We start from the raw sequence: 16,495 nt of genomic DNA on the forward strand, positions 1-16,495 counted from the left end.
TACTCAGTTTCAGAAGTTTAGAAACCTGGACATGTGAATCATTTCCCTAACGGGTAACACCGAATCGTCCCGGCAGGGCCGGCACAAGACAAGAATAGGAAGAGATTGCTGTTGGAATTCCTTATGTTCAAACCCGTTACAACGTGTACTGAACGTCATGTGAACCTGTCACTTACATTGGTGTCAACTTTTTAATTGTTAACAGATTATGAAATATGTTCAGTCCAGCTTTGCAAGATTCAGAAAAGGTCGAGACGTGTAAGAGAATGCGAACTATTTTTCCTATCCTTCTGATTCTGGCAATCAAGATGCATCCAGAACAACCCAAATTCAATGCCAGGCTTCTCATTGCATATGAACATTACATATTACACTCGGATCGACATCCCACAGAAGCCCGGGATTTGCTTTCCTAACTAGCACCCACATGCCGATGTGAAAAACGGCGCTACCCCGATGGTCTTCGTCCTCAAGATCTTTCTCGCAAGTATTCTCCACTTGGTCTCGTCCTTTTTGTTCTGTTTCTTGATCCTGTCCTTGAAGTTCCTACAAATTGGAAAAACTTCTATTTGGTAAAGACTGTGATTGGCCTTACAATTTGTCGTTCAGTAAATTGAAAAGACGCAAGTTTAGAGCGAAACAACACTTTTGGAACCAAGTGAACACGAGGGTTTGTGTAAACAAAACATGTGCCGACATAATTTGGCCGAAACGAAAGAGGATAAATTTCGTTGCAAGGAACATACCTACACAAGGGGACTCGGCAAACATTTGAATCGGCACAGAGACGGGAGTGCAGTTCCAACAGCTGCCACATTCGCTTGCAGTGGATGCAACCACCCGGAACCCGTAACTTGCAGCCCGCAAAGTGGCGGATCAGCAATTCTAAGCCCTTGCAAGCCTCGAAGCTGCACGGCGGCTGGTCCTTCTTGAAGACTTTGTCATGAGGCCCAATCGTCTGACACCCGTCTCTACAAATATGAACAAGAGCTTCCATCGCTTCGTATAGCTGCAAATAGATCTTCCTCTCATTCTTCCTTCTGATCCTCTCCTTTGTTCTCTGCAAAATTAAACACCAAAATGATTTTCCCTTCTGTTCTTTTTGTCTAATAGAACCAAAAGTAGGGAAAAAAATGATGTGACAACAGACAATTAGTTCCAATGCTTACATTGTCTTCCTCGATGACACACTCTAGTAGCTCTTTTTCTAGTAAGGGGAAACTCTGCTTCATTGCTGCCCACCCTTCGGTGGCTGACACATCCTTGAAGTTCTTCACGATCATGCGGTGAGAGATGAAGCCAAGACGAGGAGCATCACAGAGCAATGCAAGCTGAAAGATGTCAATGACATTCTCCATGTTAAGTAGACCTTGCTCGAGTTGCTGCTCGCAGATTTGCTTGAGCCGAGGAACCATGAACGAGTGTGAGAGCACCAGTAAAGGCACGATGAACTCGGCCATGTCTTGGTTTTGATAACTACACATAAAACAGAAGCGATGCTTAGAATAGAATACCGTAAGTAGGAAGTCTAAAATGTTTCCACTATCCTTGAAGCGACAGCAAGGGAGATATATTTACCGGGAGGAGTACAGGAATCGAACAAAAACACGAACAGCATCATGAGGAACTCCACCGATTGATAATACTTGATAACGACCCTTTCTTTTGGATTTCTTTAGCATGCCTTTCATTACTGGAGAAGCCATGCTCTGCAAAAGAATGGCGAATTGGTGATGAGTTTTAGAAGTACAAAGTCACACCACTTCACACCAACGTGGCCTCAATCATTGAAGATATCAATTTTCGTGTTTATAAAGAATCAGATCCACTCTCGTGACATGACAATTTCACAACCTAAGTAACGATCATAAAAGGGTGAATTATCTTCATGCCAAAGTTTTCCAGAAAGGTAAAACATCGATGACACAAAGTTTCATTTAGAATGTGAGAATTTTGGCTTTCATGATCACAATAAGAAATTTTCAGATTGTCAACACAGAGAGTAGTGAAATTCCAGCATAGCAATTTAGGATGGAAAGTGACAGACTCATTATTTCCAGAAAGATTTTATGGTTTGAATTGAACAAGGTTGGATTGTGAGTTCTTACAACTATCCAAGCATGTGCATAGACGACACCACCATCATCAGTGTGAATTCGGACATCTGCTTTATAGCCTTCATCAAAAAGTCGGTCCCATAGATCGATCGCAGTTGTTGAGACGCAGCAATCGGCTCCTTGAGGCACTCCCTTCCTCGCCCATTTGGTCATGGGCGGACCAGGTAAAGGAGGTGCCACTGGGGGACCAGCCCGTGCATTGAGCGATGAATCATCACTGTTTCTGTCGATCCCTACCATCTGTTTCTGATTGTTTTTCCTCCGAACAAATGGAAACGGACTTGGTCGCAGTTCCTGTTAAAATTCAAGATGCTTTAGTCACTTCACACAAGCAAACCACAAGATGCTCAACAAACATTAACCTTGGTTAAGTAAGCATGTGATCGCGGAAACTGTACCTAAAAGTCAAATTTCTAACCGAAGCACTTTAGATGATAATTCATCTAATTATGTTTCTTCAGCTGTGAATGAAGCGGGTAGATCATCACTTATGCCATACATAAAGCTATTGTCCATATGGACAAGAAAGGCTTGTCATAGGAAATTGGTAATTGGCAGATCCTATTGCCAATTCATTAATGAGTAGATTCTGTTGTCTACCATCAAACCAAGACTAAAGTTACAGAGGAGAAACATCTAAGGTAGAAATCCAGGACAGATTATGGTGGAGCTAGTAACTGCAGAACCAAGTTAGGGGTTCTCTCAAAAATGATCATATTGCTAATCACTAAGCCCAATTAAGCCATATGTTGTCCAAATCTGACAAAATGTTTCAGTTTTGAGAGGATCAGAACAGTCACTTCCGTAACTCCCACAAGATTTTTGACTGCTCAAATGAATAGTCACATAAGAACATCACCATTACCAGCCCAAAAAATGTGAATTTTCATCCGATTAAATCCCTCAAGAATCTTGGGGTATCATCACAAGCAAAACTTTAAGAAAAGTCCCGGTTCTCGAACCCAACTCTAATCAAATCCCATTCTCTCTGGCGGATGAAAGGATCACATACCTCCAAGTTCGGATCCGGAGAGACACCGGGGAAGAAACAAGAAACCCAAACGCAAAACGAGAACAGATTCAACTCGGTGTGATCCCGAACTCAATTCGCTCCGAATCTCCGCACACCTTCCGCTTCTATAAATCTCCGGAAGCGGGCACAAGCCAGCCTACTCGCCAGCAAGGAATGGGGGAAAATGGGGCCAATGCCGAAGGAGATGTGGAAAATTATCAGGAGGAGACGAGCAAGCAAACAGCTTCTCTGCCAAGAAACAGCTTCTGGGTTTATCCCCCTAGATATAAGAAGAATCAAGAACCGATCCCCAACATGCAAAGGTGTTAACTTGGTCGTGCAGTTTCTGTTAATTATCTTGAAATCAACAAACCCAAGAGAGAGATTGAAGGATTGCTCAACCCAACTGGAATTCTTCGAGACAGGTTTCGATCAGCTTATGTAGAAAAGGACCACGTCAAACGTCAATGTCTCGTGTTTCCTACCTGTCAGTCTTTCTCCTCTCTCTCTCTCTCTGGCAGAAAAACAAGAAACCCGCCACGAGCATCGGAAGGTCAGAGCGAGCGAGCGAGAGAGAAGAAGAAGAAGAAGATCACGCTGCCGATTCAGACACACATCAGATCAAACAATCGAAACAGAAAGAAGAAGAAATCAAGAAATTGGGGTCTTTCGTAAATTTTTTTTTTTTTTTTTGGGGATTATCTTTTCTTTTGGCGGTCCATCCCTTCCCCTTCACGCGCTCTCCCGCGTTTTCGCGATCGACCAACGGCCACCAACTAAAACCCCCGCTCGATTGCCCGAGATCCTCACGTCGGTCCTTTCCCGTGCTCCTTAATTACTCGCATTTCCTTCTATAATTAAAAAAATACAAAGAAAACGCGCATATTAAATCAAAGTTTTTTGGTCTTTAAACTTTGATTTTCCAACTAAAAAAAACTTTAATTTAATATACAATGAGATCTTAAACTTTAGCTAAACGTACAATGTGGTCCATGATTTTTAATTTATTTAATATAATTCTCGAACTATAATATGTTCAATTTAGTCTGCGAACTATAAAAAAAATTGTTTAATATCATTTCTAAACTTGAATTAATGAAAAACTCTATTGAGAATATTAACACAGTTTAAGAACTAAATTGAATACGTTTCAAAAGTTTATGGATTATATTGATCAAAGTAAAAATTCATGAATTATATTACCCATTAACCAAAATTTAAAGATCATATCGATCGAAATTAAAAGTTCGAAAATCATAACATAAGGATGGGAGCAAGGGATCAACTCGAAATTATAATATGAAAGAAGAGAAATAGAAAATTCGATGAAAGGATAAAGACAGATTTTTCTGTGGGACCCATGAAGTGGGAGATGATCTGAAGGAGGATCGAAATTCCAGCTAAACAGAGGTTGTCTCAAATTTACGTACGGGCGTTTTGCTGGACAGGGACCCACCACCGCAGTGGTGTGCGGGGGGTGATTTGACCGGTTGACGGGCTGCCACCGGATATTTTTAGTGTGTACTTTCAGAGTGAAAAAATGACAAAATTTTAGCTGGCGGCTATAAAATAGGCGGTTTCCTTTCGATTGAGACATGCACGGTTGGGAATCGGGGAGGACGGCAACTTGATTTACGACAGGACATTAGCGGACGGTAATATATCTCGGCAAGATGATATTTAAGCTCTGGCTCAACCAGTAACATCATTCATAGATTTTTAACCTATTTAATTGATCTTTGAATTTTAGCTCAATAAATAATATGGATCTTGAATTCATCCATGAGTGGTTCAGTTAGTTAGCACGCGCTTGGAATTATGTGATTAGGCACACTAGTCCCCGATTCGATTTCTCGCCTAAGCACCTGTAATTTAAATGTGGGGCCATGGCGGTGAGTTCTTGTGCTAATCTCCTCAGAAGAATAGTCGAGGTGTACGCAAATTGGCCCGGATACCTCGACTATCCAAAAAAAAAAATAATAATAATAATATGAATCTTGAACTTTTAATTTATTCGATATGATTTTTGAACTTTTATGTGTTCAATTTAGCCTCTAATTTATATGAAATGTTCAATATCATCCCTAATGTTGAATTAATTGAAGGGCAACGTTAAATACCTTCATATAATTCAAGAGCTAAATTAAAGATATACCAAAAATTTAGAGACCAGATAGAATAAATTAAATGTTCACAGATCACGTTATATATTAAGTCACAATCTCTATAATTTGTGCTTCTAATCGCTGTGTACGACATCCATGCCAATATTCAAAGGCCTTAGTGCGGATCACATGAGATTATTATATACATTGTAGCTTGTCGGTGCATGCATGTGCGGCTTGTCCGACGTACGTCCCACCACTTGCAACTAGCAAGCGAAATGGCCTCAAAGTCAAATAAAGGATTAAAATAGAGGAAATAATTTAAAAAAAAAAAGTTAGAAAAGGCAAAGGAGAACGTGTTTCTCGTGTTATTTCAGCAATGCAATCATGAGTGGAATTACATTTGTTTTCTAGCACGCGGGGCCATTTAGGGCCTCATGTCCACCAATCAATCTACCTCGGTTTGCCATTCTAATTGCTTGAATTTGATGCATCAATGAATATTTTTCTCCAATTACCGTATGTTACTTTTCTAATTGATTATTTTAACCCCACGGATTTCGAATTTCAAAGGCATTGACCTCGTCTTCCAATCGGACTTGAGCATAATCTTGGGAAATGAGATCCTCTATCGTCAACGATATTCCTGTCTAATCCCTCATTCATTCAAACAATCATTTCTTTGTGAGAATAAGGCTCATAATCGTGAAAGGTTATGAATCAAAGTTGGAGATTTGTGGAGATATCGATGAAGACGTCTTTGAGTACGCTTAATACAAAAAAAAAAAAGGAAAAATAAATAGAAAATAGAAAAAATGAGCACAGTTTCCTTTAGGTTGGATTCTACGGGGCTTCATTTTCTTGGTGACTCTTTCGGATAAGGATTCTCTTAATTTATTCCTAAATTTATTTTCCTTATATGATTTTACATCAGCTTATCAACGGTTGAAATGTTTTTTCCCCAATTTTCGCTTTGTCTTCTTTTTTGCTTTCCTTTTATCTCTTTCCTCTGTTTTCCTTTCTACATCCACAATCCACCAGCACAGGGCACCATGTATAAACCCTAGCCGTCGCGGTACTCCTCCGGCTGCCGCCACCCATTTGCCTCCCCACCGTTGGTGGCATCCTTTGTGAAGATCGGTAGCGCGCTAACGTGGACAATTCTTTTTTACATTTTCTACAACTATTTTGAGTTTCCTTTTCAATTCTTCTTCCTCCTCCGGTCATCGGCCTTGGGCGAGGCAAGCGAGGCCGACCCTCTTGGGCCTTGCTCGTGGCCGATACCAATGGCGACCGATAAAGGAAGAAGAAAAAACAAAAAACAAAAAAAAATTCAAAAATGTATATATTTTTTTTAAATGCATAAAAAAAATTATCCATTCCAGGACTAACTATACCATATAAGATAGCCGACGTTTATGTCAGCAATTGCTGGTTAAAATTATCCGGAATGACTATATTGATAAATTATCAAAAGATTTAAGACTACGTTAGTCAAAATAAAAAAATTCAAGATTGAATTGATAGTCTGATAATAAATTTAAGATTTTTTTTATAATCTTTTTTGGGTGGGGAATTGCTAGAGAAAAAAGAAAGCAAAATGGAGCAATGATGAAATCATGTCCACACAGCCTCCCCGTTGATCCCCCAACATTTCCGTACCTCCCCCACGAACCTTCCGTCCTTACACAATTATAAACATAACTAAATTGACTTATTGGCCCACAAATATAGACATATGAAATTAAATTGGGTATAGCAACACATAACCCTCGAAGACTATTATGTCGAGTTTCATGCGATCAATCGAAACGGAAATATCACTTACAAATCTTCGTCCAAGCCTAGTCAGCATAAGAAATTTTATATGCCGATCTGCTAGAGATCATTCTGTAAGCCGGCTTGATTTGGTTTGCGCAAATTCGATTTTCATTGAGCCGTAACAATCTATGTCTTGCCTTCGTCAGTATGTGAGCGAGACTAACGACAATAACCGAAGTCGGTGAGCTCAATACGTTTGATTTTGTTGTACAAGGACTGTTTTACAGTGGACGTGCTCCTGTGCAATGTGATTTAACACTTCAGAGCCGTAGTGTGTTTTTTTTTTTTTTTTCTTCCTTCGTCTTCTTTCACCGGAAAACATCATGAAGTCACAACGAGCAAAGGCCCACTAGTGGCCCGGGTCTACTACACCAAGCTATCAACCACATTGATCCATAAGACTTTGCTGAGATGAGCCGGAGCCCAACAATCAAAATGATCACTTGTTGAAAAAAGAGGCATCATGCTTCATCACATCCACTAATTACCGGCCCGGGCAACTTGCTAAGCAATCGATTTTCGGTACATTGGCTGCCCTCGTGATATGCACGATCGATACACTGCGAACAAAAATATTCCCTTACCGGGCATGATTAGTAAACGTCTCGGGGACGCTTGTTAATAAGACCCCCCCGCAATTATCGGGACCCCGCAAAATGTTCTCAACTTAGGATAGTGATTTCGAGATTCATCGGAGGATTATTGGATGCTCGCAAGAGCCTCGGGTGTCATTTGGTATAGCTCTAGCTAAATTGTACCCGCGTTGCGCCGTGACTCATATGTTTTGTTGCACATGTTGTTAGAGATATTTACATGTCGCAAAGCTATACAAGAGTCTCGATTATCTCTCTCTAGCAAAGATCTTAATAGGTTGGCCTTACTTTTTACAAGCTACCTAAGTTTAGATCAGCCCAGGCAGTGGTGCACGATGGAAGTTCAAGGAAGCACAAAATTTTGCCCAAAGAAAAAAAATTAGGTGAAGATGAATGAATTTCATTTTCTTTCGGTTACTTATAATCAGCGGAGCCTCTTATTTTCACAAGAGGGAATGAATTAACCGGTTAGCATAGAAAATTACTAAAAAAATCCAAAACCTATTGAAATTGTGCAAAGTCAATTCTAAACATTTCGCAATTGTGCCAATTCAGTCCATCCAACGACATACTATTTTACTAAAATTTTTTAATTTTTTTTTTTTTAAGGCGACCGGCTGGAGGAAGAAGAAGGAAGAAAGAAGAAGAAAGAAAAAGAAAAGAAAAATTATTATGTCGTCGGATGGACGGTTGGCCTAAATTGGCACAACCGTAAAAGGTTTAAAACTGAATTGGCACAATTGCAAAAGGCTATTCAGTCGCAATTGCAAAGGTTTAATCTTGCATCGGCCAAAACAAAATTTATGATTGAATTGACACAATTGCAACAGGTTTAAGGGTTTTTTAGTAAATCTCCCCTAGTTCTCAAATGGATAGAACCTATCAAAATGTGCGGGTGATCCCGTCCTCGCAAACCGACTAAGTCGGGTGACAAGACTATTATTAAGTTCATGTCACATATTCAACTTCATAAGGACGTTCTCTCTCGCTACCTATTAATTTAAGCTTTTGGGTTGAGCATTCTAACATGATATTAGAGCAAGTTCTACCCCCAATTTATTTCACATGCACAACCTCCCTTTTACCTCTTATAGAACCAAAAAAGTTCGTGGATCATTCGATGAATTTGAAAATTTATCCACCTAAAGCAGAGTTAAAAAGTCGCTGTAAAGATTTGTAAAGTTTGATCCTCTTTAACGAATCTTTTCCCCTATAGTCTGCTTAATTAGCATGGGGCGTGCAGCAGAGCATGATAATAATAGTCAAAGCTGCTAGACCATCTCGGGCTTGTGAAGCATCAGAGTCAAAGTTTCTAGTCCCCCAGCACCTACTCCCAAGCCAGAACGGCCCCCATTGCAGATGATTGTTTATTCAAACACTTTGCTCCATATCTTAAAAATGCTTAGTGGGTGACAACTTTGTGGCTGGATAGAGGAGGAGCGTCTCCAAGCTCTTCCTAGTTCCTACTCCTTTTCCTTTTTCCCCCCTCGTAAATTGATCATAGAACATCTCTTTCTGTGAGCAAAAGTCTTCAAAGGGTTTGTCCAGCCTTTCGCACGTGGAGACGCTCCTTCATCGATTGCTTTCTTTCGTGACCCAATCTTTCCGTCTCTCTCGACCTAGTTCCCTGCCAAAAAGAACAATAAAGGCAGCTTTGCTATGCCCCAACACTAAAGAGTGCTTTGATTTCTCGAACGTGTCTATTTAATTCGAAATGTGAAAACTACTTCGTTACCCCTCGTGTTGGACCCTCGAATCCGCGCATCGGGTTGGTACGGGTTGTGACCCTGAACTTGCGCTGGGCATGGACCGAAAACACTAGGCTGGGCGTGCTTGAGCGAGGCAACAGATGGACCGGGAATGAATAGTTGGCATTGCAGAGGATCGAGGTTTGCAAAGTAAGTTCCAGGTTTCAAAAATTGAGAAACCTATTTCGACAAGTAGGTTCCGGATAAGTGAAACTTATAACTTGGAACTTGGAACTTGTAACATTTTGTGTTTTTCTTAGAATATGTCTCCATGCAATCCTGCGGTATTTCATAGTATTTGATGATGAGTGTGTAATCTAAAACCACTAATCCGAGTTTCCATTTCTAAATGGCATATTAGTGTAATGGAACCTAAAAGTGCACAAATGGAGGTGGTAAGAATCTCCAACAACACTCTTGCCTAATTCATTTTTATTTCCTCCACCGTCACTGGAAACCACCGCCGACCGCCGCCACTACCCACCGCCGACCGCCGACCCCCCACGTCACCTAAAACGGTTGTCCCCCCCCTACGGCTAATCCTCGCCCACCGTCGACCATTGTCGCCCACTACCGCCCCCCACGGGTCGCGACCAGCTGCCCTCTCACGACTTCCACCTACTGCCACCCCGCGCGCCAATCGTTGTCGCCCCCATGACCACCGCTTGCCCATTGCCCCCCTCCGTCGTCTCGAACCACCGCCTTCAACCACCAGCCGCCGAACATCCCTTGCCATTGCTAACCACCGCCGCAGCAGCCAAGTCTCCATCTCTAGCTGACGGAGAATAAAATTTATTGTTAAAAAATTAAAAACGAAACAAAATTTTTCGGCCGCCAACAATAATTCGTTGTAGAAGATTTTGTGATTAGAAATTTTCAACCATTTCTCTAATCAAAAATCAATTTTTGGAGTAGAAGTAAAAAAATCAATTTCTGCTTCTAAGTAAAAGTGGAAAAATCAATTTCTGACCTGAAGTTGATTTCTGAAGCAGCAGTGTTGCCATACGCGCCCTTAGGTTCCACATTCTATGATATGTAGGATGGATCCGGATCGCCTAACATTGGAATTTCCTTGACATGTGTGACATTACTCAAATTAAGCCATTCAAATGAAAATGGACGTTCTAATTTGAGCTATGTTTGGGATTCAAAATTTTTCAAACCCCAAAAAAATTCTCGCCCACATTTTTTTCCTCCCTTTCAATAAACGACGTGGCTCATATCAAGCCATCCATTTTCATTTGAACGACCTGATTTGAGTAATGTCACACATGTTATGGAAATCCCAATGTTAGGCGATCTAAACCCTTATAGGATAGGTTTCAAGTTTCAAAAAAATAAGAAACCTATTTCAATAGGTACGTTCCAGGTTTTAAGTGAAACCTGTGTGGAACTTAGAATTACTCACCCCTAATGTGAGCAAAGATCATATGGCTTGGGCAAAGCATGGGAAAAAGTGTAAAAAAAAATCTTAAATCTATTGTATTTGTGCCAATTTAATCCCAAATTTTCGTAATCTAGAGCCAATTCAATCATTCCTGCCAAACTTGGCCAAATATTGTTGATGTGGACACCGTACGGCCTACGTGGCACGGCCGCACTATCGTAAACATGTTGATATGATATTTTAATAATGTTTTATTTTTATTTTATTCTTTTTTTTATTCTTGTCTTTTTTCCAGGTTTCCTCCAGTGGCCGGTGAAGGCTAATCTTGCCTACACTCGCCAACCATGACTGACACACTAAAGGAAACCTTAAAAAAAAAAAAAAAAAGAAATTTAAATAAAATAAAATATTACATAAAAATGCCCACGTTAGCGTCAACCGTGCCACGTACACCATACGACGTCCACATCAACAATGTCCAATCAAAATTAGCTGGAATGGCTAAATTGGCTCTAGTAAAAGGTTTAGAACTAAAATTACACCATTAAAAAATTTAGGACTAAATTAGCACTAATGCAATAGGTTTAGGACTTTTACGGCACTTTTGCTGCAAAGCATAGATTGTTGCTCTAAGAAGATCCATTTAACACCTCCTTATAGCTCGGGCCCCGAGAGGAAGTAGATATGATAAAAAAAAAAAAAAACTAAGAGTAGGCTTTGAGTTGAAAATTTTGAGAAACTTGGGGTTTTGAAATAAGATTGTTAATTTTTTTAATATAGAAAATTAGGTTGGAGAATCAACAAAAAAGTCTTAAACCTATTGCTATAGTGGCAATTCAATTCTAAATATATATATATATATATTGCAATTTGAGTTCTAGACTTTTGCATTTGTGCCACTTTAGTCCATCCGGCCAATTTTGATGGGATATTGCTAATGTGGCATAGTCAACTCTAACGTTGCGTGATCGATGCTAACTTAGATAATTTTTCATAATAGTGTGGGCATTGGGTGGAAAAGACAAAGAAGGGAAGAACCCACGAGAAGGGCATATTTGATATATATTTTAGTATTCATGTATTTTTTCTTATATTTCTCTTTCTTTTTTATTTTACCTTTCTTCTTCCTTCGGTTGGACCGGCCGAAGGAAGAAGGAATGGAAGGAAAAAAAATATAGAATTAAAAAAATTCAAAATATTATTAAATGATTTTCATGTTAGCGTCGACCGCTCATATTTAGGACCATTGGCATCCAAGTTAGCGATTTCCGATCAAAAATAGCTGAATGGACTGAATTGGCATAAATACAAAATGTTTAAGACTCAATTGGCTAAAAAAATAGATTTAAAACTGAATTGATATAATTACAATATGTTTAGAAATTTTTTGGTGATTTTTCCAAAATTAGGCTGATTGGACAATTATGCACACGTGGAACATTTACAAAAAACAAAGAACTGCGATGCGGTCCAAGGAATTGGTTATGTGTCGGGAGGGTTAGGGTCTATTTGGTAACGATTCTATTCCTCTGATTCTATTTTCCGGAACAAAAAAGAATCAGAAATATGTTTGGTAACTCAAATGATTATGTTTTTTATTCTATTTCCAGAAACACTTTTGGATAAAAAATAAGAGCAAAAAAAAGTTGATTCTCCAAAAAAAGAACACTTTTGAGAATCAAAACGGCAACGATAATCCCCTTTCACTTTTGTTCGGCGCCCGTGAGGTGTGGGCTAGGTCATCCCGACCCAGTCTGAATATTTTTTTTAAATAATAATTTCTGAAATTAATAAAAAATAAAAAAAATCAGAAAATTATTAAAAATCAAAAAATAGGAAAATTCATAAAAATCTTTAAAAAATTGGAAAAAAATCAGAAAAAATTCCAAAAATTCTAAAAAAATATAAATTAGGAGATTGGTCATTTCAACTAGCCAATCCTCTTTTTGATGATTTTTCCTTTCAATTTATCCCAAACGACGGTTTTGCTCTTCATGGGCAAATCGGTCCGAAAAATCCCGAAAATTTCAAAAAATCTCAAAAAGTAGGAAATTGATTTATTCAACTAGCCAATCATGTTTTTGGTGATTTTACCTTTCTACTTTTCCTAGGCCCTGCCTGATTTATTGTCAGAGTATCATGTCGCATCAATGACCATATGCATGGTATCTAAGGGTAAAACTGAGCCACCTATGTGGTAGAGATGGATTTTATTCATTTTGAGCAATAAAAGATAATCAAAATCGCCTCTTCATCTTTGGCATATGCATAGCCTCAAGAGAAGCATGGAAAAACAACAATTTTAGTGTATTATCCTTCTAAAGAACAAATCTGAAACATCCCTATTTTGGCCAAAAGATGTCATGGTGCAAGAAGATGGGGTCTAAGGAATCATGAAAAGTGCTTATGTAATTATTTGATTTAAATGACAAATTGGAAAGAGAAATTATTTTCTATAACATAAATTTTGGGCGATTACCAATGCGTTCTGAATCTCTAAAACTCAGTCGGGAAACAAAATAAAAAAAAATTGATTCTTAAAAAAATGATCTTTTTGGAACAAAAACGTTACCAAACAGGCCATTAATGTCCCTCCAACGCACTTTCGGCCGCCACATTTTCCGAAATAAGTCCTTTGAGTGCAATTTATCAGAATAATTTCCTTAAATTCTAATGCGAATTTGATTTTCTCAGAGGCAAAATCAGATGAAATTTCTTCGTCATTTTATGGCCTGCCATGACTTCGCGTGCCTTGTCTGTTTATGTTTCGAAAAATATGCAAAAGACGTGCAAATATACGCGCGAGCCTTAATTTGTGAGTGTGTGCATGTGTAATATGATGTAAAAACATGTTATTGAGTGATTTATATGGTCAGATTTACAATCGACTGAGTCATGTCATTATTTGGCCTAGTCAGACAAGGGTCTCTTCGTCCTTTCAGCTATAAATAGTGTTGTTTTTCAAAGTAAAAAAAAAAACATTTTTGGAGAAAATAACAGTAACTTTTTTTCAGAATATTTTTTGAAATCATGATGGAGCAAGAATTAAAACAAACGTGAAAACGACCTAAACAAATATAGCCGGAAAAGGACATTAAAAGTGCTATAACTTTATTACAAAGCTTATTTTGGTGTCAAATCTTTTCGCAAATCACTTAAGTGCCAAAAAAAAAAATCGATTAAGTGCCTCCGGTCATAAATTCTAAATATGGCTTCGATTCCTTCCTGCTTCGTCTTCTATTTTCTTTTTCTTTTTTCCGTTCTCTTGTGGTCTGCCAAAATTCCATTGCCATTGTTTGCGCTATGGAGGAGGAAATTTGAGTTTGCAAGGAAGCTGTGATCGAACCGCCGCCGTCGCCATGGCTGTAGATCTGGAGATGGACTAGCAGAGCGTTCCTCCTGATATGAAGATGGAGCTCTTCGTGGCTGTGGAGTCGAGAATCGATGGGGTAAAATTCAGGATGAGCCCGATTCTAGAGGTTACCGAGCCCCTATCCGGCTTTTGACTGAAGCGACGACCTTAGTTACCTTCCTCGTCTTCATCGGCACCTCATCATCTTCCACGTTTTCTTCTTCTTTGATTATTTTCAAATCCAAATTAAATAAATATATATAAATATTTGGTCTAATTTTGTTGCAAACAAAAATTAGGGTTTATATAGCAACCCACGTTGGTCATGGAAATTGATAAATATTGTCACGTCATATTTCCTATGACCTAAATCGGAGTCGACATTTAAATAATCGTTTTTTTTTAAGTGTTCCCTAAGTGATCCAACGAAAAGTTTTGAGTCAATTGTTCGTCTTCGTCAAGGAAAATGGCAAAGTGAGAGTTTCGAAGCCTGCATGAAAAGGTTGATTATCGACCCATTCAAGGTTAGGTTTCTTGTAGATAGGTTTGATAATAATAATTGTTGTCCGACTATTTCAGCAAATTATTCTGGAGTCATTTTAGCATTTGGTTGCTCATGTTGTTGCCCTGAGGTGACGCTGGTTTTGTTGGATTATCTATGTTAACAGTATCCAGCAAGTTAGGGAATATTCAGCACATTTGGTGGCACCACTGCGCCGGTTGGTCTTATATTTTCAATATTTGGTGCTTGACCATCCTGTCGAATAGTCTGATTCACCAAATTATTATTACCCATTTGATTATTTTGACTAGTATATATATATATTTTTCATGACTACCATTGTTTTGGCCTTGATTTGAGGTCTCACGCTTCTGCAAAGTCACGAATTGATAAACCTAGACTAAAGTATTTATGTTATTGAATTGACCAGATGGACTAGGAACGCACCCTTATACCACATGATTCACTTGGAACTGTCTTTGTGGCTGGTTGGGCGATTCTGGCCTTGACATGGCATCGTTGACAGTTTTGATAACTAATGGCATGATCACATCTAACATGTAATTTACAATGTAGTTGGCCATGTCATTTTGTTATCCCTCGAGCTATTTGCGCATGTTGACATCATGTTGGAATTGGTGCAACTTCTTTTAATTGCTCTTCATTGAGATGCCTTAGAAGACCGCCGTCTTTCGTACGATTATCTTTTGCCGCTTTTTCAGAGATGGGGACTCAAAATGTGCGGCCACCTCATTACAAGTTGGTGGTAACGGGGTATGGCTGCCAGTAGCATTGTCAACTCTCGGTTCTTGCCAATTGCAATCTCCTCGGATTCAACAGAAGTTTTCCTACAAGGCGTACCAAAAAGATAATTTGCCGGAAAAGCGGAATATCTTCTAAATGTAGATGGAATTAAATTGATAAAGGTCGTGGAGGGTCTTCTGTTGGTTTTGGAATGAAAAGTAAATGACTGAAATCTACAAAATTGCAGGAAAGATAAATTGATAGGAAATTTACATGTAAAGATGAGTTAGAAAGAACAATGAGTTTTGTGATTAATTAATCAAACCTTTGCGAGAGTACAATGTAGATATTTATAGACCATTATTGACGGCTATATACAAGCAGCTATTGATTTCCAGTACATTGACAACTTCCAAACCTATCCGTAATTGCATTAAATTTCAAGTACTAGACCCAATCCCAAGAATGCTGGCAAAATTACTCGGCAGCTATGTGCTCGTGTCGATCCACTATCTTACGTATGCTGGCAGGCCACTGCTCGTTTACTGCACCATTCCAACACTCGGTCAAAATTTTGGAATAGCTCGATGTCAACGATCTCGTCTATCAACTTCTCTTAGGTTCTATCGAGGACTCTTGTCGATGATTCACATTGTATGTTGCCGATTCATTTCATTGTCGACAAGCTCATATTATAGGCTAATGAAATCTGTTCTGAACAACTTTAATTAATCCTTATCGATTGAGTCTACCACTCGTCGATTTGAGGAGTTGGTTATGTTTTGGTGTCTAGCACTTTCAATCGCCATCCAAGGCGACGTACACCTTCCTTGGCCATTGATTGAGCAGCTTACTCGTAGCTCTGTCTTCCTCCCTCCCCCTCGGTCGTCCACCCCTCGTTTCGGGGCTTTATGTCTCTTTTGTGGTGATGTCTTTTACCCAATTAGTCTCATCATGGTGGGAAAATTACCTAAAAAAAAATCTTAAACCTATTATAATTATGTCAATTTAGTTCTAAATAATTTTTTTTCCAATTCAATCCTAAACCTTTTGCAATTTGTGTCGATTCACTCATTGACCCTACCAGCACCGACGTGGAAAAATTTTAATAATA

The 16,495-nt window shown here is 39.0% G+C and overlaps 1 protein-coding gene across 1 annotated transcript; it reads right to left on the reverse strand.

The window, feature by feature from the left end:
• Positions 1-259: 259 nt before the first annotated feature.
• LOC115747084 (BTB/POZ and TAZ domain-containing protein 4) lies at positions 260-3,324 on the reverse strand. The gene is made up of 6 exons (XM_030683127.2): positions 3,130-3,324; positions 2,109-2,411; positions 1,579-1,709; positions 1,170-1,476; positions 747-1,060; positions 260-546 (listed from the first exon to the last, which is right to left on the reverse strand). Exons 2-6 carry the CDS (start codon positions 2,355-2,357, stop codon positions 417-419), a joined length of 1,131 nt encoding a protein of 376 aa, XP_030538987.1. The 5' UTR covers positions 2,358-2,411; positions 3,130-3,324; the 3' UTR covers positions 260-416.
• Between the last annotated feature and the right edge of the window lie 13,171 nt (positions 3,325-16,495).

Source organism: Rhodamnia argentea, chromosome 1 (genome assembly GCF_020921035.1).
Source record: "Rhodamnia argentea isolate NSW1041297 chromosome 1, ASM2092103v1, whole genome shotgun sequence".
Taxonomy (NCBI): Eukaryota; Viridiplantae; Streptophyta; class Magnoliopsida; order Myrtales; family Myrtaceae; genus Rhodamnia; species Rhodamnia argentea.

Bases quoted from the DNA above. Each gene is read 5' to 3' on its own strand.
- LOC115747084 (XM_030683127.2), bottom strand. From the start codon at position 2,357: ATGGTAGGGATCGACAGAAACAGTGATGATTCATCGCTCAATGCACGG. The intron at 1,710-2,108 runs GTAAGAACTCAC...ATTCTTTTGCAG, and splicing joins ATGCACATGCTTGGATAGTT to AGCATGGCTTCTCCAGTAAT. The intron at 547-746 runs GTATGTTCCTTG...TCCAATTTGTAG, and splicing joins TGCCGAGTCCCCTTGTGTAG to GAACTTCAAGGACAGGATCA.